The following is a 20271-nucleotide window of genomic DNA, read 5'->3' as shown; positions in this document are numbered from 1 at the left end:
GATTGGATGTGTGTGTTGTAATTCATAATACGGCATGCGTGTCGTGCCTCTCCTCTTTCATTCTAATTATAAATTTAGACTACACTCGAATGCAACTCGAGTTTTCTTTAGATTTTGTAATGTACAAATTAGAGAAGAATAAATCTACTTGATGACGGTGAAAAGGGAGACGGACAACAACACACGACGACCAAGGAATCACTTGGAGAAGATGCTTTTGCCTAGGTTGACTTTTCGATCTTCTCATTGGCTTGAGAGGATCATAGAAAATGGGGTCATAACCATGTCACAATTTCTTTTATGCATATATATGATGTATGTCATGATATGCTATGATTGTATGCGATGCATGTGTAGTTTAATCATGATTAGGTCTTTTAAATATGCCTACCAAAGTTTGACACTCACTTCTAGCTCGATCAATTGTAGTCAGGTTTTGCCAAAGCAAAGTGACTCGATTTATCTTGCTAGAGTGCGACAGGACAATTGTGATGTCCGACTACTAAAACTTTGGGTGTGACTTAACTAAGTTGAGAACTTAGAGACATATCCCATACGATGAAATTTAAAAATTATACTAGTCTTGGCGATTAGCCAAAGCTAACTCAAGATGCGTTATAATGTAAATTTCATAAGATGGGCAAATGAACAAATAGTCTTGTTCACACAATGATACAAGAGTTACATATGATATAATTGGTAAATGTTGCCTACCTAAGTTATACTAAGTCTTGGGCAATTAGCCAAAGCTAACTCAAGATGAGGTATAATATGGATCTTGTCCCACGTGAATGTTATCGCGATTGGATTTGGAGCTAGTAGTGTAGGTAAAACCACATCCATGACATGCTCCTACCAAAGCGTTACAATTTAGTGGGAGAATTATTTAATTAAAGGCCTAGTTAAATGATCAAAATATGATACTTATTTCTGCATTTTATTGTTGTAGATCACCATGTCGTCAAATACGTCAAATACTCTCTCTCCGCGATCTGTCGTTGATAAGGATAAGCTCAATGGAGCTAACTTCCTGGATGGTATAGAAATTTGAGAATAGTTCTCAAGCAAGAAAGAAAACTATACGTCCTAGAGCGGCCCATTCTTAAAGCACCCCCACTACTGCCACTAGAGCTGATAAGGATACTTATAAGAAGCATCAAGATGCATGTATTAGATGTATCATGCCTTATGCTCGCTATCATGAACTCTGAGCTTCAGAAGCAACATGAGAACATTGACGTCTATGATATGGTTGAACACCTTAGACAACTATATCAAGGACAAACAAGACATGAGAGATTTGAGATCTCTAAGACTCTATTTCAATGAAGAATGCAAGAAGGAAGTCCCGTACGGCCTTATGTGCTCAAAATGATCGGGTACGTGGAGAACCTACAAAGACTGGGATTTCCACTAAGCCAAGAATTGGCCACTGACCTAATTCTTCAATCATTGCCCGAAAGCTATAGTCAATTTGTCATGAACTATAACATGAATGAAATTGACAAACTATTATTTGAGATGTTGAGCATGTTGAGAACTGCTGCACTCAACCTTAAGAAGGCAAAGCCTAGCACCATTTTAATGGTGCCAAAGGGCAAAGGCAAATGGAAGCCCAAAGGTAAGGGTAAGACCCAAGCCAAAGTCAAGGGCAAAGCTCATGCATTGAAACCCAAAGGTGGGGTGACTAAGGAAGGAACTTGATTCCACTGTGGTGAGACCAGACATTGGAAGAGGAACTGCAAATTATACCTAGAGGAAGTGAAAAGGAAGAGAAGTGAAACTTCTGCCTCAAGTATACATGTTATAGAAGTCAATCTACCTATTTATTCTTCATAGGTATTAGATACCGGATGTGCATCTCACATTTGTACTAATGTGCAGGGCTTGAGAAATAGTAAAACATTGACAAAGGACGAAGTGGACCTACGAGTAGGTAATAGCGCAAGAGTTGCTGCTATAGCTGTAGGAACATATTCCTTATCTTTATCCACTGGACTTGAAGAGTGCTGTTATGTGTCTGCCTTAATTAAGAACATCATCTCTGTTTTTTGTTTGGACAAGAAAGGATTCTCATTTGTAATAAAGGATAAATATTGTTCCATTTATTTCAATGAAATGTTCTATTGTAGTGCACATCTTATGAATGAACTCTATGTTTTAGACTTTGACAACCCAATCTATAACATAAAATACCAAACGGTTCAAGTTTTATGATTTTAACCAAACAGATCTCTGCATTGTCGCTTGGGTCACATAAATGAGGGTCGCATATCCCAACTCTATAAGGATGGACTTTTAGACTCATTTGATTTTGAATCATATGAGATATGCGAATCTTGTCTTAAAGGCAAAATGACAAAGACTCCATTTAGTAGACATAGCGAAAGAGCTAATGACTTGTTAGGACTCATACATATAGATGTATGTGGCCCTTTCAGAATAACAGCTAGAGGAGGCTACCATTACTTCATTACTTTTACTGATGATTTCAGTAGATATGGCTATGTGTATCTAATGCGACATAAGTCAGAATCCTTTGAAAAGTTCAAAGAACTCAAGAATGAAGTACAAAATCAACTTGGTAAGAGTATTAAGATGCTTTGATCAGATCGAAGTGGGATACCTTAGCCAAGAGTTTCATGACCATCTCGTTAAGTGTGGGATTATATCTCAACTCACTCCACCTGGAACACCACAATGGAATGGTGTATCAGAACGGAGAACTCGTACTTTATTAGATATGGTACGAACAATGATAAGTCAAACAAAACTTCCTGCTTCCTTCTGGGGACATGCTCTAGAGACAGCTGCTTTCACACTTAACCACGTTCCATCTAAGACCGTCATAAAGACACCATATACGATATGGATTGGGAAGAGTTCCAAGATGTCTTTCATGAAGATTTGGGTATGTGAGGCTTACGTTCGACAACAAGTCTCCGATAAACTAGGACCCAAATCAGACAAGTGCTATTTTGTAGGATATCCCAAGGGAACAAAGGGATATTACTTCTATAATCCCACGCAAGGCAAAGTGTTTGTTGCCAGAATTGGTGTCTTTCTAGAAAGGGAATTTATTTCTAGAAGAACTAGTAGGAGTAATGTCGATCTTGAAGAAATTCAAGATACACAAACTAGCACCGACGCCTTGATAGAAACTGAACAGGTACTACAAGATATTGTGGATCATGATTTTGTTACACCGCAAGAAGTTGTGGAGCAACAACCTGTTCAAGTAACACAAGCTCTACGCAGATCTGATAGGACCCGTCGTCAACCTGAGAGATATTCTTTTCTCTTGTCTTACCATGGTGATGTAGAGCTTATTGGTCTCAATGAGCCTACATCTTATCAGGAAGCTGTACAAGGCCCAGATTCTGAGAAATGGCTAGAGGCCATGAGATCCGAAATGGAATCCATGTACACTAACCAAGTATGGACTTTGGTTGATCCATCTGAAGGGATCAAACCCATTGGGTGTAAGTGGGTCTTTAAAGTAAAGACTGACATGGATAGTCATATGCATACCTATAAAGGTAGATTGATAGTTAAAGGATTCAAGCAGATTCATGGTATAAACTATAATGAAACATTTTCACAAGTTGTAATGCTTAAGTCCATTCGGATCATGCTTGCTATTGCAACTTATTATGATTACGAGATCTGGCAGATGGATACCAAAACTGCATTTCTTAACGAAAATCTATTCGAGGATGTGTACATGACATAACCTGAGGGTTTTGTAGATCCAAAGAATGCTAGAAAGGTGTGTAAGTTGCAAAGATCTATTTATGGATTGAAGCAAGCTTCTAGAAGCTGGAATCTTCAATTCGACGAAGCAATCAAAACGTTTGGTTTTATTAAAAATGAAGATGAACCTTGTGTCTACAAGAAGGTTAGTGGGAGCACAATCATCTTTCTCATATTGTATGTAGGTGACATACTTCTCATTGGAAATGATATCCCTACTCTTCAATCAGTGAAAACTTGGCTTGAGAATTGTTTTTCAATGAAAGACTTAGGTGAAGCAGCCTACATTTTAAGCCTTAAGATCTATAGAGATAGATCTAAAAGATTACTTGGTATAAGCCAGAGTACATATATTAACAAGGTGCTTAAACGTTTTACCATGGAGAATTCCGAGAAGGGATTCCTACCTATGTCACATGGTGTGAGTCTTTTGAAAACTCAGTGTCCCTCTTCTAAGGAAGAAAGGGACCGCATGGATCAAATTCCTTATGCATCTGCAATGCGGTCTATCATGTACGCCATGCTTTGTACTCGCCCAGATGTCTCGTATGTGTTAAGCATGACGAGCAGATACCCGTCAGATCCAGGTGAAGGTCACTGGACAGCAGTCAAGAATATTCATAAGTACTTGAGAAGGACTCAAGATTATTTCTTGATTTTTGGAGGCGATGAAGAGCTTGTTGTAAAGGGTTACACCGATGCTAGCTTCCAAACTGACAAGGATGATTATAGATCGCAGTCAGGGTATGTATTTTGCTTAAATGGTGGTGCTGTGAGCTGGAAGAGTTCAAAGTAGGACATGGTTGCTGATTCTACAACAGAGGCCAAGTATATTGCTGTTTCAGGTGCAGTAAAGGAGACTGTTTGGATCAAGAAGTTCATTACAGAGTTTGGTGTTGTTCCTAGTATAGCAAACCCAATAGACCTCTATTATAATAATAATGAGGCTATTGCTATTGCACAGGTTAAGGAACCTCACTCTCATCAAAGATCCAAACATATACTACGGCGATGAGACTGTTTGGATCAGGAAGTTCATTACAGAGTTTGGTGTTGTTCCTAGTATAGCAAACCCAATAGCCCTCTATTGTAATAATAATGAGGTTATTGCTATTGCACAGGTTAAGGAACCTCACTCTCATCAAAGATCCAAACATATACTACGACGATTCCATCTCATTCGAGATATCATCGATAGAGGAGATGTAAGTATATGTAGAGTACCGACCGATGCTAACATTGCGGATCCTTGACCAAGGCTTTGGCATAGAGGAAACATGATGGTCATACTAGGTCACTGGGTATTAGATATTTCAGTGATTGATACTAGTGCTAGTGGGAAATTGTTAGTATTAACCCTAGTACCAATTATGAGATGATTGTAAAAGGCTCCTTTTGTATCATATTTCATTATTAATAAAGGCAAAGTTGGTTATTATATTTACTTCAACGCAGTGTCGAATGAATAAGTATAATAATGTCCTAGAGTAGGAGGTTCTAATTTACAACATATCAATTGGTTGAATTGATAGTGAGATATTGTAGATATACATAAAACACTACTCTTAACTATTCCTAGTCAAACATTAATATGCAAGGACAATATTAATATGTTGAGACTAACATGTAGGTCAACGGATGACTTAATCTCACAAGTCATGGATATGAGATATCAGGTTGACACATGAATATATATTAGAAAATATATACTGAATGACCCGCCATGAGAATGTTTCATGGATCGTTATATGAGTGCATAAACATTCTCATGTGACTATTAGTATGAATAGTCATTAGACCTGAAGTCACTACGATTCCCTACATAAGGAGTTGTATACTTTGGTATCAACAAATGTCACCCGTAACAGGGTGAACCATAAAGTCGATCACTGGGTATGCAATAAGTTATGCGAAGGGATGTGAGTGATGTAGATGAGATCTATCCCTTCCATATGACGGAAGTGATATCTATGGGCCCCTGATTAGTAGGACATAAGAATGCATGACCATGCTTAAATGAGTCAATATGCGATATTGAGCTTATTTAATTGAGTGTGTCTACTTAGAGATCAAGGAACATAAAGATTGATAAGAGGATGACACGGTCTATGCCTCATTGATCAATCTAGATATCGAGGATAGAAGGATTGAGTCATACAAGATAATAGACACGGAAAGGTTAAGTCGAATCTTGATATTTTCGTCACTTGGGTAGCAATGATACCTTGCTAGATGTCACTCATTGCTTATGTATTTAAATGTTCATTTGGATACATTGTCAACGTTATGAGAACCTATTGGGTCACACACAAAGAACAAGTCAATGGAGATAGATTCATATAATGGATCATTGGATTTGGATTAAATCTAATTCAAATTAGACTCATTGAGTTAGACTCAATTGAATTCAACTATTGGATTGAGTCCAATTTGAATTAGACTCACTAAGTCAATTGGGTTGATGATTAATGAGTTGGACTCATTAAGTGATTTCATGAATTTGAATTCATGAAGAAAGAGGAGTGAACAATTTGAATTGCTCATGCATTGGATGCATTGGATGAAGAGCGAACAATTTGAATTGCTCATGCATAGGATGCATTGGATTCATTGGATGAAGACAAATATTAATATCAATTAAGGCAATTGACATTAAAGCATAAGGCACTTTCATGAATCTATAAAAAGGGGTTTTGGATTCAATTTTGATGGTGAGTTTTTGGTGTTCTTGCTCTTCTTCCTCCTCTCTTCCACTTGGCCGAAACTTCCAAGAAGGGTTGCTAGCACAATCTTTGGTTGTTTCATTCTCCACTTTGTGAGTTTGTGAGACAAACGAGGCTTGTTCATGTGAATACCATAAAGGCGCGACCACTTGATCGCGCTAAGATCCGCATATAAAGAAACGTTGCTGTCGAGATTACGAAGGACACGCAACAAAGGTATAACTCCTTTTTCATATAGAAACTTAGTACTTAGTATATGATTTCCTTTCGTATGGATCTTCTGGAAAAGAACTAGATGTTTTCCGCTGCGCTTTCGCATGTTTAGTGCCCTAGTTCTTTACACGAGGTATGTGATTGACTCCTCTACCTCTGCTTCATCTGCCTTATTAATCCTCTTACTTTGCCTTGTTCATTTCATCATCTCCTTAACCCCCAAGTGTCGAAAGTCATTCTAATGAATATTTAAGCCTCTTATATAGGATTTATAATCCAAAATCAGACCAAATCTAATTAAAAGAGAAATGAAATAAAAAAAAGCTAGATCTCGGAATTATTCAGACGTTGATATGGAAAGGATTCAGATGCAGACAAAGGTTTAACTTCTGAACTGGTGGTACTTTGCATTAATCGGATAAGCTCATCCTTATTTGAATTTTGCTATGTAATATGTTTTAGTAGTTAAGGTAAGACTACTCCTTTGAAGTTGACATGACCAAGGTTTGAGGTGTATTGACCCTAATACACCAAGCATTGACAACAACCTCAGCACGTGTCGTGCACGAACCTTTCAACCCACATGTTGGTCCTTGCTATGCCCCAGGTTCTATTTTTTCTTTTTTATTATCCCTTTACCACTCAAATAAGTTTTAAAAAAATTTAAATTTTACCATAGTAGCCTTATAAATTTTGAAAAATATCAAATAGGTACTTAATGTTAATGTTTTCAGATTTCTTATTATATTTATATTTTCATTTTTTTAATCAAAACATTTCCATTTTTTATTTTGTATATCTTCCCTTTTACACCTTAAATAACTGCAAAAAAAAAAAAATACAATCCTACTAAATTACCATTAAAATGTTTGAAAAAAATAAGATAAATACTTATGTCTAATACTGTTAGATTTTTAAAAATTTTATATTTTAATTATAAAATCTCTTGCCTAATGAGCTTGATTTGTGCAGGCACAATAAAGGACAATTGTAGCTGAGCCACTGCTAGGATTGGTTTGGTAGCACCCCTAGTTATGCTCGACACTGCCAACTAGAGTAGTTCTCGACAATTGCCAAGTTGTCCTTGTCTGGGCATGACCCATGGGCACATCTAAATCCATTTCCTTTCCCAAAATGCACATGATTTTTGTCTATAATGATGGTGTATTTAAAGTTATGAAATTCACTAAGCATAGATAAGAAAATAAATGAAGCTATCTTACAGAAAGCAGAGGCAATAATGAAGTGAGATTGTTGGACAAATTTTCAAGTCGCTCTGGCAAAGGAAGGTCTTCTTCAACACTCGCCATAGCCATTTTAACAGGATCACCTATTACAATTAATCATCACACTAGCTCAATAAAGAATATAGTCCCACAAACTAAAATCTAATAGAAAAAGTAAGAATTTGTTCATCGTCTCATCATGATAAAAGAAAACACTAATTTATGTGGTCAAAATATTATAATAGCAAGCCCTACCCCACAGCTATTTAGCATCAAGCACATGTTGGCCTATTTTCCATCAGTAAGCTCAATGGAGTAGATGGAGCTGCCAAAATTAAGAAACTACAGGTCACTGCAATTTTAAGGTTTACCTTGTACAAAGCATAGATTTCACCTAACTCTACACAACTGTGTAGAAGTAACGACGACTTAGACAAACCAGCTAATTAGCCTGTTTCTGCCAAGTACTTATCATAGTTACATCAGCTCAAGCAGAATGTCCAGTTTGATCCAACTAATATCCAGTTCAGCCCATCTCTTTCATACCTACCTTTGACTTCACCAATCCTCATCATTTTCAGTTATTTGGATCAGGCTGAACAAAACCATCATAGTCCCTGTTGCAGCCTTGGAAAAGACATCAGAGTGAAGGGTCCCGTACTCAAATAGAAGGAAGGGGTCTGCAGCCTGTGTCTTTCTTTGGCTGTTGTGTTCCTTTCTTAGGGTTTGGTAAGATTATCACACTACCACATGTTCTGGTGTTGAAAAGGTTCGCATAGTTACATGCATATTCGAAGCAAACAAATTATATTGGTAGTTTTGACAACAATAAGACACTGGTTTATTAATTAGTTGTATCAAGGCATAAAGTAATGACTTGTAACAATATAATGGTCTTTGGCCTGAATAATAATGTTTCAGTATAATGTTACACTGACATTAATATGCTTCGGCATACTTTAAAGCACACTGATATCAAAAGAAATTTAATCTATAATTTCTTCCACTTATATTGTTTACTTTCAACTATAAATTTATGGAACTTATAAAATTGAATAAGAAAATCTATAGCAACAAGCTGCAAAAATATTTTAAAATGCACCTCAATTGACTTTCATAATACACAAATGAGTGTTGTGCATCAAATAAGCACATTGACTCTTATAGCATTTTACTGAGATTAATCCTATAATTTTCTTAGCATGTTCGTAAAAATATTCAATTCAGTTAACTGTTAGAAGTTGGACTTAAACTAGCATAATTGGAGCTGAAATGGTACCGTAATTGAACCAGTTTGGTAAGAATATCAATACATTTAGATTTTTTTTAACGTTGGCATCACCTCTTGCACTATTTGCTACTATTTTTGTTTTGGTTGGTGCATTGTGTCTTCTCCTCTCTTTTAGGGATTTCATCGACTCCCCATAATTGGGGGACGGAATCAAAGGTTCAGTTACAAAAAGAGAATCTTCCTTCTTAGTGGATATTGTCGAGCTCTCCTCTTCTCTTCTCAGCCAATATTGTCAAGCTCTCCTCTACTCATCCTCTCTCCTTTTAATGTTTCATCTCCACCTTGAATCCAATAGATGAAAATGATGGAAGAGTTAGGGAATAAAATGTTCCTATCTCAGTTGAATCTAGAGGATGTTGGACTCATGTGTCTTGTTCAACGCCATCAAAACTCTAGATTCAACGTAGGCATAGGCGACACAATGACATTTACCCATGCTGACATAACAATAATTTCAATCTACTTCATTTCTGATATCAGTTAGTGATCAGAATGAAATTTTTGACCTTAATTATCAATACTGATTGGTAATTGAAACCATGAGTTGTATAAAAACGAAAGACTGGAATGAAGAAATATTGCCAAGACCGAACAATTAGTATCTCTGATTTCTTCTTTAAAGAATGTTTCAGAAAATTAAGACACAGTGCATATACATAAAAGTTGGTTATATTTAAATCCTATGATTGGGGAGAGAAACAACCTCTTGCCAAATACAAGGTAAGGCTACATACGTGCATGAGGCTCCCCTTTGATTAGGGAGAGAAACCAGCATTAGTATTACTTACGAACCTAGATTTTACAATGGCAAAAAAGCTAAAGTGAGGGTTTAAAGTGTTTTAACTTAGATGACACCTGGTTTGTGAATGCTTATCTAATGCATATCAATGACGTATATTATATTACATCCACTCGTGTATGCTAAGCTCCTTTTCTTAATCATTACAACCAACAATCTGAACAAATAAAACAAAAGAAAAATCAGGAACGGGATGGAAGAGAATTGACTTCTATAGAGTAAACACCATGACTATATCACAACTTCAGTTCTTAATTTCAATGAAGAGAAAACTTCAGGATCTATGCATCCTATAATAAAATTGATTGGGAGTGGCTGTGAATTGAATTGTTAAGAAGAGAACATTAGCAAATTTTTGCACGAATGAGATAAACAGCATACCCATGATCAAACTAAGGAAGTAAGGTACAGTAGCATGAAGATTTCTGGGTAAAGCCTCCAGAAGAGGGATTATAGGCTGCAATTGCGATTTGCCAAAAGATGTTGCTGAATGAAGAAAAAAAAATTACAACCATTGAACATTAATAGGACTGCAAGCACACCAAATACTAAGTGCTGGAACAAACCTGGATTAACTAGCACCAGTACTAAGTCAATATCAGGATTGCAAGCTGCAGCAGCAAGAGCCAAGCATCCACCAAAGGATTCTCCAACAATATAGATTGGTTTATGTGGAAACTTAGAATGTTCATTCTTCACAGCATTGTCCACAATTTTCAGTAGTCCTTAATGCAAAAATCCAGACTATATTGTTAGCAAAGAACAACAACAGCGATAATCATCAAAATCTGCTAAGTGGTTTCTATATGGAAAATTTCCAATAACCTGTGAAAATTGAGAAAATTTTGCCTTGCCTAAAAATGAAAGCTCATGAGAAAATTTGTTCAGTCTTAACAAGTTTTTCGTTTATGAATAGAACATCATGGTGCCTAACCTTGTCTTCTCCCGAAGGATGAGATCCACAAAATTAAGGGTAATCCTGAGGAACGGTAAAATAGAAAGAGGCTATACATCTAGCCCCCTCTTTGATGACTTCAATAGAGATTTTGTTTGCTATGTTGTGCTCTCTCCTCTCACCTACTTCTCTGCTACCTACAGTGGAAAAGGTTGTAGTTATTACTTTCAAACTACTAACTCAGAAACTGCTATGCCCACTTCCACCTATTGCTAGTACCATAATATCACCTCATTGTCTATTCACCTAAAGTTACTCCCAATTTAGCATAGATCAGTTACCTTTTCACATGGAAAATACCAGAATAAGAGAGAAAGAAATGGGTAAAATTAGTCATCCATCCAAATGTAGGGCATATCATTATTTTAAGTACATTAATATAAACTAGAATAATATACTCCATGATGATATGGCCCAATATATTGTCCTAAAGAATGAAAAAAATCCTATTTATACAACTACAAATTGATCTGTAAAACTTATTTCTTCTCGTTTGAAAATCTTCACAACTTTTTTCCAACGAGTAAGAGTGAATAAAGATTCGCCAAAGCTATATTAGAGCTAGTCTAGTACACAAATACAGTGATATGAAGACCAAAAAGTTGTGCTTATGGAGGATGGCCAAAATCAATGATACATATGGTGCAAGAGTGCAGAGGGAGAAGCTGTAACCAACCAATCTAGGTATAGACACATGTGCTGGTGCCTAGGAAGCTTGAGCTAGAGGGTCAAACTAACAAAGGCTCTCTCCCAGTAGCAAATAGGGCCAAAGGAGGAGAACATTCATGACTTTAATTGTTGATAATCAACCCAGCTTGAGCATGTGTTGTGCTATGTGCATAAATTTCACATCATTTTCTTTTTTGAGGTGATAAAAATCTAGGTGAACTTGCAAAGTTCTTTGGTTCCTTTTTCAAGTCTCTGCTTCTTTCTTATCTATGAGCATCAAGTCTTTAGTTAGCATGAAATTTAGCAAGTGTTAGAACCTATGAAGAGGTCAGCCTGCTACCCTCTAAATAAAATCTTATGAAGAGCATCTATGAGCAAGACGAATAAGCAGTGTGAAAGGGGGTTACCATGTCACCTGCAAAAGAGGTATCATTGTTATTCCCCCTGGGTTATAAACTTATATGGCCTTCACTTCAATCAATGTACATTTTCTTAGTGCACCCTTCCTTTCTCCACATAACTTACCATTAGGAGTGCCAATCCTAATCAACTGACCATGTCTCATTAATTCGTGACTATATAGTTTGGAAAATGTATTCTTCCTATTGTTTATGTAGATGACATTAGCATTATAAGTCATGATACTACTATACAAAGCTTGATCTAGGGAAGACATCTATATCTGACAGTGAAAATAGGTCTTTATTTGTTTGAAGAATATATGTTAATGATATACACGTTGACACTCCCATGGATCCCAATTTAAGATTAATATCGAACTGATTGTTAACTTAAATTATTGATCAGATATCAATTTTTTTGTAGTCAATCATTTCTTGAGTCTTCATGTTAGGATCATTAGAAGCAAACTCTAGCCAGAACCAAGCAAAGGTCTTCTATATTGTGATCGAGGACATCATCAGATTATAAAGTTCATTGATGCAAATAGGGCATATTCCCTTATAACAAGGGTTCATATCAAGTTATTGTGCTATTTTGAAAGGTATAATTTCTTGAAAAAGAAAAAAAAAAAGTACATTCTAGTGTCTAAATCATGTGCGTGATAGAAAACAGGACTTGGCCCCTATATTAGATTCTTTTAACTAAAAGAACTAATGCTTGAACTAGGTATTGTTCCTACTGAATCAATGAACCTATTTTTTGATCATCAAATTGTTATACACATTGCTCCAATTAAATCTTTCACGAGAAGAAAAAGGATATAAAAGATAAATTATAATTTTAAGAGAAGTTGAGATCTAATGAGATTATTACATCTTTTCTAAGTTTCAATAACAAGTTGGCAGAGATGTTTAACCAATTATTTGAGAGGTCCACTAACTTAATAGTTTGTAACAAGTTAAGATTCTTGAGCCAACTTGAAGAATGTTGAGAACCTAGTTATGCACTAGGGTAAGATCATTATAGGGATACGATAAATGTAGCCCACCACAAAGAGATATGACAAACACAACTTGGTGATGTTGACAATATGCAAGGATCTATTTGTAAATATATCTAGTGTAATAAGACAGAAAGGGGACTACCTAAGTATAGAATTTTGATTTTCCCCATTGATAATGATTTTGAATCCGTTATATGTCCTTGTTTAAGCTTGTCATGGACTTGTTTGTTCAAAGCTTTATGTAGCTTATGCTTGCACTATCATATAATTTGGTTCAAGGAAAACAAGCCTGGTAAGGTTTGATCTTTAGGGGATTGTCAAGCCGTCATCCCTGGCAGATAAATCTTTTGCAATAAATGGTTCCTACATCATATCTTTTAACAAGTTTGCTAAATAGTATGCAAAAAGATCCTTAGAGCCCTTTACATTGTCTAGAATTATGTTCTCTCGCTGACCGACGCAATGATCAATCACACGAGAATTGCCCATAAGAGAAAATTAGCAACTATTATATACACAAAAAATTAGAAATATTGATAGACGAGAATTTTTTTTTAGACACTGATAAAAGTAAATGAAAGCATACAACAAAATATATGTTTTTATGTAACTATTCAATCTACAACCATTAAAAAAGAAGTGCAGAAAATTTCTACCAAATCCAGCATTGCATCTAAAAAGATATCTTATAGTTTATTCCTAAGTTTTCTCATCAAGTACGAGAACTAAATCAGAACAAATAAGGCAATGCTCAAAACCTTCAAATGGTGTTCTATCGTTTACTGGTATGTGCAAGCATCTGACTTCAAAAACTCTGCAAAACAAGAGATTTTAAGCAAACATTTGTCTTTCGACCAGTGTATCATTATGACTTCCTATTAAGAAGGAAACACAAAAATGAAAAGAGAAAAGTTTGACTTTTACCTGTAATGTACCAAGTTTTTATATTTCAACCAAGAATACAGTTATTTATAAAACATAGATAGAACATAGAAGTGACTAAGTTCAATAAAATGTAATTTTTTACTCCCAAGGGAAATAAAGAATGACTTGATCATAACTAACTCATGACTGTAACCTAGTGTAGACCTAGTAGTGACACCAGGAGGTCACTGTTCTTTGTTACTTTTTGTGAGTTCAAGACACAGAGAAGTGACTAGACTACCTACTAACTGTACACAGTAGTCACATTTTGTTTAGGGCCAATTAATTTAGGAAAAAATTTCTATTGCACATTAGCTTTAAATAAATTAACAATAAGAATCATAATTCAATTTGTTTGCAATTTAAGGAGAAATGAGAACCAAAATTCATTGCTTATGTTTGTGATCCTTAAGTTTGAAAATATTCGGTATTAAGTTGAAGGAAAAAAAATAATCATGATATATAGATAATTTTCAAACACAAATCTATCAGTTTCTAACTCCAGATTTTTTAAGCAAAATTTAGTTTGCATGTTAAGTACTGATTTTTTTTTCACTTATTAAATTTTATTTTTTCTAAACTTTTGAACCGGCAAAACAAATCAAACTAAACCATTAAAAATGGAATTTGGGTGTCGTGGTGAAGTTGAATCGGATTCGAATTTAATTCATTGGGTAGGTGTGGTAGGGGTTACGTGGGTTCAAATTGGGGTTCATTTGGATTTGTTTTTGGTCAATTTATGGCCAAACAAAATTTTAAGTGGAATAAAGTGGTTCCATCGGTTTAAAACAAATTAAGGAAGTTTTTTTAAGGAGGTAGGGATAGTGTTCTCTCTCCTCTATCTCTCTCTCATGTGATTTCTTCTCATGCACATGAATCCTTGCCAAACACCACTTCTCTTCCCCTCCTCCACAAGCTGGCTATTTCCACCCAAAAACACATCTTCCTCCTCCCTCTTCCTCCTCCTTCCTCTTTTTATCTTTTTTTTTTTTCTACCATCAAGAGCATCAACCTTCCCCTCTTAGCTGACCATTTTCCTTTTCCTTCCTCTCTACTCCTTCCAACCACCCCATGAGCAACACTATTTTTTCCTATTGTTGTTGATCCTTCAGCCAAACTTGCCAATGCCCATCCCAAGCCCGGATGAAAAAGGGTGAGAGTTGCATGTTAGGTTGTCAGCCAACGTTGACTTTCAGACAAATATTCGATAAATGGATTCATCAAACTATTGTACTAATGCTAAGTTATTCCCGAAAAAATGGAAGGACTGCTACATCTCCATGAGAACTTGGGTGTAATGTTAAATATACAAGAATTCTCACGTCATAGGTTGGATAAGAATAAATATTATATAAAAACTAATTGTCTAAGATTTGGAACATGAAATTTAAGAACGCTTACTAGTAAAGCAATGGAGGTAGTCGATACAATGATTAGAAAAAGAATATTTTATGTGTACAAGAGGCAATAAGTAGGAGAAAAGGCAAAGATGATAGAAAATTCAAATTTTAAGTTATGATACACAGAAATGAGTAAAGCAAGAAATAGAGTAAGTATTATTATAGATAGTTCGTTAAAGGATTAAGAAGTAGAGGTAGTTAGAAAGGGGAATATAATTAACTCTCATGGTTGCAAAATAAACTATTAATGTAATAAATTATATGTACCTCAAATAGGAATAGATGAAGACACCAAATCTAGATTTTGGACCGACCTAGATGAGGTATTATAAAATATCCGCCAACAGAAATGATTTTAATAGGAGATAATTTAAATGAGCATGTAAAAGTGGAAAAATAAGGAATACAATAGGGTGCATGTGAGTTATGAGTTTGAAACAAAATGAAGCATGAAAAACTATATTAGATTTTGCGATAACATATGACCTTATAATAGCTAATATATTTTTCAAGATAAGAGAAGAACACTTTGTGACATTCAAAATTAAGAATAATAAATCACAAATGAACTTTCTTATGATTAGGAAAAATGATAAAAAGATTTGTAAATATTGCAAGCTCAACCCCGAAGAAAACCTACTACCCAACATAGGTTAATAGTGTTGGATATGTACCTCAAACATAGTATAAATGGAAGGAAAATGCACATGACTCCTAGAATTAAGTCATGGAAATTAAAGGACGAGAAGTAAAACATATTTAAGGAGAGGGTAGTCCAAGAAGGAGAAATACATAGCAACTCGAATGCGACATTGGATAAAATGTCATTAAAGTTGAAAATATCAGTAAGAGTATACTCGGTGAGTCAAGGGACATGCATCACCAAGTAAAGAATCTTGATGGTGAAATGAGAAAGTACAAGAAAAAATGAAAGAAAAACGAATAACTTATAAGATATTATACACTTGTAAAAACAAGAAATCCTTTACAAAAGTATAAAGTAGCCAAGAAAGCAGTGCATGAAGCTAAGAATGAAACTTTTGAATGTTTATATTAAAAATTGAATATAAAAGAAGGGGAAGGGGACATTTGCAGAATAGCTAAAGCGAGAAAAAAAAAACAAGATATTTTCTCCAAATAAGATGTATTAAAGATGACCGGAGCAAGTATTCATCCACCGAAGTTCGAGGGAGATTTTACGATATGGAAAAAGAAAATGGAGGTATTTTTTAAAACTGATTTCGAAATTTTGTTAACTATAAAATATAGGTTTGTAACATCCAGAGATCAATATAGAGAGGAAAAAGAACATCTGTGGAGTAAAAAGGAGTAGGTCGACTTCGTGGCCAATGGAAAAGCCGAATTCCATCCGCTAACCATACTTCCACCCATAGAAGTTAACTGGATCGACACCTACGACTCAACTAAAGAGCTTTGGGAGAAGTTTCGAGAACTACACGAAGGAACCTCGGAGGCAAAACTCGCAACCTCCGAATGAAAAAGGACGAAACGATAGCTCATCTATACACAAGGATTAAGAAGCTGATCACCAGACTCACAAACCTCAGAGAAACGATAACGAATCGGGATTCGCAAAGGTATGCTTTAAATGCTTTTCCTAGAACATCCGAATGGACATCTATAGTGAACTCCTATTATATCTCCAAGGATCTCAAGGTAAGTAGTTTAGAAAATTTATTTTTCACTTTCAAATTACATGATTCGAGATGTGCAGGCCTAAAAAAAAAAGAAAAAGAACCAAGTCAGAACCTAGCACTTCAAGCAAAGAAGAATGAACCAAATTCAGATTTATCACTCGACGAAAATGAAGAAGCCTACATGGTAAGGAAGTTAGCAAGTTTTTTAAAACTAACAATTTTGATGAGAAACAAACAATGAAGCTATTCTGAAGTAAAAGAAAGGTTCACTGCAACTGAAGGGCATATCAAGGACAACTGCCCGAAGCTGAAGAAAAGGGAGAAAGAAAAAGACAAAGGGTCAAGACGGACGAAGCACAAGAATCTAAAAGCCACGTGGGATGAGTCGTCATAAGAGTCCAATATCGAAGCCTACATCGAACTTGCACTTAGCATGTTATCAAGAAGATGAAGATGAAGATAGCTTGTCCGAGATGAGCATTGAGAGGATCCATGAAGGGAGAGCGTCGATCTACGAGTCCGACACGCTAAATGAGGTATGACTCTTACCGTCTGATCAACGTTATGATGCAATATAGATGTTATCTAGATCTCTATGTAAATTACAAACCAAGTATGTGAATTTAAAAAATAATAACATTGAATTAAAAATTAACTTAGCTGAACCATGTCCTTTAGAACAATTGGACAAAGTTGGAAAATTCAAAATTAAAAGAACAAATAGAAATATTGAAAAAGAATTATGCATGCTCAAATTTTTTACCAATATCTAATTTTTGAAATACTGAAGGACTAAATTGGTATATTAGATCTCATAGGGGCCAAATTGAAAAAGTGCCTAGAAATATTATTCCAAGAAAATACTTAATTAATCCAGTAAGTAGAAATTTATTTTGAGCCTCTAAATCTATTCTAACCCATTAAATTGATTTTATATGCAGGTTAGAAATTAGCTTAGTTAAATACATTGGTAAAATTATTTTGTTTTTAACTTTCTATTCGATGATTTTTTGTTTTAATTTTTTCTATGGTAAACTAATATTCTATCTGTTCTTAGAAAAAATTTTGAATTTTTTTTTACCCTTAAATAATTTTTTATGAATTTTTTATCGAAAAATTGAATTTTAAAATTTAAAATTTTTCAGAAATTAATTTGAAAAATCTGATTTTTCAAAAAATGGTCATTGAACTTAGAAAAATCAGCAAGATTTTTCAAAATAAAAATCTATTTTTAAATATTTTAATTTAAAAATAACTATTTCCGTTCAAAAATATTTATTATGGTTAAAATAATGATATTCTATTTGTAAATTTTTTTGTCATGTTTCAAATGCATATGTTTGTCATTAACAAAAAATTTCAATATTTTTCCAAACTTAAAAATAATTTTTAAATTATTTTTACTTAAATTGAAAATTAATTGATAAAAATTAATTTTGGTAAAATGACATTTCTGAAAATTTTGTTTATAACCCCAAGAATACTTCCCAATATTTTTTATTTATTTTTTTTTCAGATTTTTCCTAATATATATATATATTTTTTTTTTTTGATGTAATCAAGGGAGAGAGGGATTAAGTTAAAGGGAGGTAAACTAGTATTTATTGTAAATTTGTTAATTTACAAATTTATTTTCTTAAATTGTTTTATTGTTTGTTTAACCTAACTTAATTTGAGTTGATGCACATCAAAAAGGAAGATATTGTAAATATCCCGGATTAATTTTGATGTGGTCAACCGAATTAAGTTAGACTATGTGTTTTTTATCCCTTGTGTATGTGTGTAGGGACTTAGGAGCATGAGAAGTCGAGCGAAAGATGCGGCGAGCGAGAAGGATAGTACGGAAAACGAGTTGACGGGCTTGGTGCATCCAAGGGACGAAAAGTTGCGGAAGCTTATACTAATGGACGAGGACACACACAAAGCGTTCAAGGGATGAAAAACCGGGGAGGACCCCTGTTCGAGGAGAAGATCGGAGTTAAGTTCGGGTAAGCTCAATTCCGAACGGATGGGCATCACCCACGCGAAGGGAGTCGGAAAAAGTCAACTATAAAGTTGACTTTTAGAGTCTTCAATGTTGGTGCAATATCCCTAGGTCAAGGTTGACCAAGTTGACTAAGCTTGAGTTGGCTCAAGTTTGAGTCTTTGGTTTCGATATTTGACAATATATGGAGATTGTTGGTGCAATTCCGCTCTTGTCAAGGTTTGACCAGTTTGATGTCAAAAAAAGTCAGGTAGGTCAAGGTTGACCAGATACAAATCCTAATTGAAGGTTAGGCAAAGGAAAGTCCTGGTGAGTGAAACCAGGAAAAATCCTAGTGAGTGAAGCCAGGTGAAAATCTCGGTGAGTGACACCGGACATATGGAAAGTCCTGGTGAGTAAAGCTGAGATGAAAAATCCTAGTGAGTGAAGCCAGGTGAAAATCCTAGTGAGTGAAGCCAGGCAGAGTGGAAAGCCCTGGTGAGTAAAGCCAGGCAGATGAAAGTCCGGGTAAGTGAAGCTAAGCACGTGAAAGCCCCGGCAAGTGAAGTCAGGCACGTGAAAATCCATGTGGGTGAAAGTTGACCGGACACCTAGTATTGGGAAGTCCAAGTAGGTTAAAGTAGTGATCGGATAGTTGGCACAAGGAATTCCAGATGGGTCAAGGATGACCAGACATCTGGTGAAAGGAAGTCCAAGTGGGTCATGGTGGACCGGACACTTGGCACGAGATGATAAGTCCTAGTCGGTCAAGGTTGACTAGACACTTGACACGAGGAGAAAAGTCTAAGTGGGTCAAAGGATTGACCGGACACTTGGTGAAAAAGTCCCAGCAGGTCAAGGTTGACCGGATGCTAAGCATGAGGAGTTCCAACAAGTTACGATTGACCGGATATTGGATTTGAGGACCCTAGACTTGAATGAAACAAGTCAAAGGGAGGCTAATCGATCAACAAATCGATTGGTCAGTGGTCTAATCGATCAGTCGATCGATTGGTTGTGTGCGTGAGTGAAGGCTGGCCCAATCGATCAGTCGATCAAGTGGTATCAGAGCGAGGTCGCTCTTTACCGGAATCATCACCGGAAAGGGTATCAAGCTAGAGGGAGAAGAAGTTGAAGCAATTTCAACAAGTCAAAGACTTCATCAAAGGCTCAACTTCAAGATAGAATTCCGAGATAGACTCGGATTCGACACAAGGATGCCTCCACCATTCACATCAATGACAAGCTTCGATTCTTGGAAATCAAGAATCGAAAATTTCTTCATGATAGAG

The 20271-nt window shown here is 35.5% G+C and overlaps 1 protein-coding gene across 5 annotated transcripts in view; it reads right to left on the bottom strand.

Annotated features, from left to right (window-relative positions):
• LOC121967209 (acyltransferase-like protein At1g54570, chloroplastic) overlaps window positions 1-20271 on the bottom strand; it is a 96534-nt gene that overhangs the window by 16943 nt on the left and 59320 nt on the right. For 3 of the 5 annotated variants that reach the window (XM_042517290.1, XM_042517289.1, XM_042517291.1), the window contains exons 3-6: window positions 13793-13848; window positions 10572-10730; window positions 10387-10491; window positions 7913-8019 (exon numbers count right to left, since the gene is read on the bottom strand). In XM_042517290.1, the coding sequence (XP_042373224.1) occupies window positions 7913-8019; window positions 10387-10491; window positions 10572-10730; window positions 13793-13848 (427 nt within the window). Of the gene's footprint in view, window positions 1-7912; window positions 8020-10386; window positions 10492-10571; window positions 10731-10939; window positions 11098-13792; window positions 13849-20271 lie in introns of all 5 variants that reach the window. The other 2 variants (XM_042517293.1, XM_042517292.1) reach the window with 1 other exon arrangement.

Source organism: Zingiber officinale, chromosome 3B (genome assembly GCF_018446385.1).
Source record: "Zingiber officinale cultivar Zhangliang chromosome 3B, Zo_v1.1, whole genome shotgun sequence".
NCBI classification, from domain to species: Eukaryota; Viridiplantae; Streptophyta; class Magnoliopsida; order Zingiberales; family Zingiberaceae; genus Zingiber; species Zingiber officinale.
This window is presented reverse-complemented; position numbering and strand designations above follow the sequence as displayed.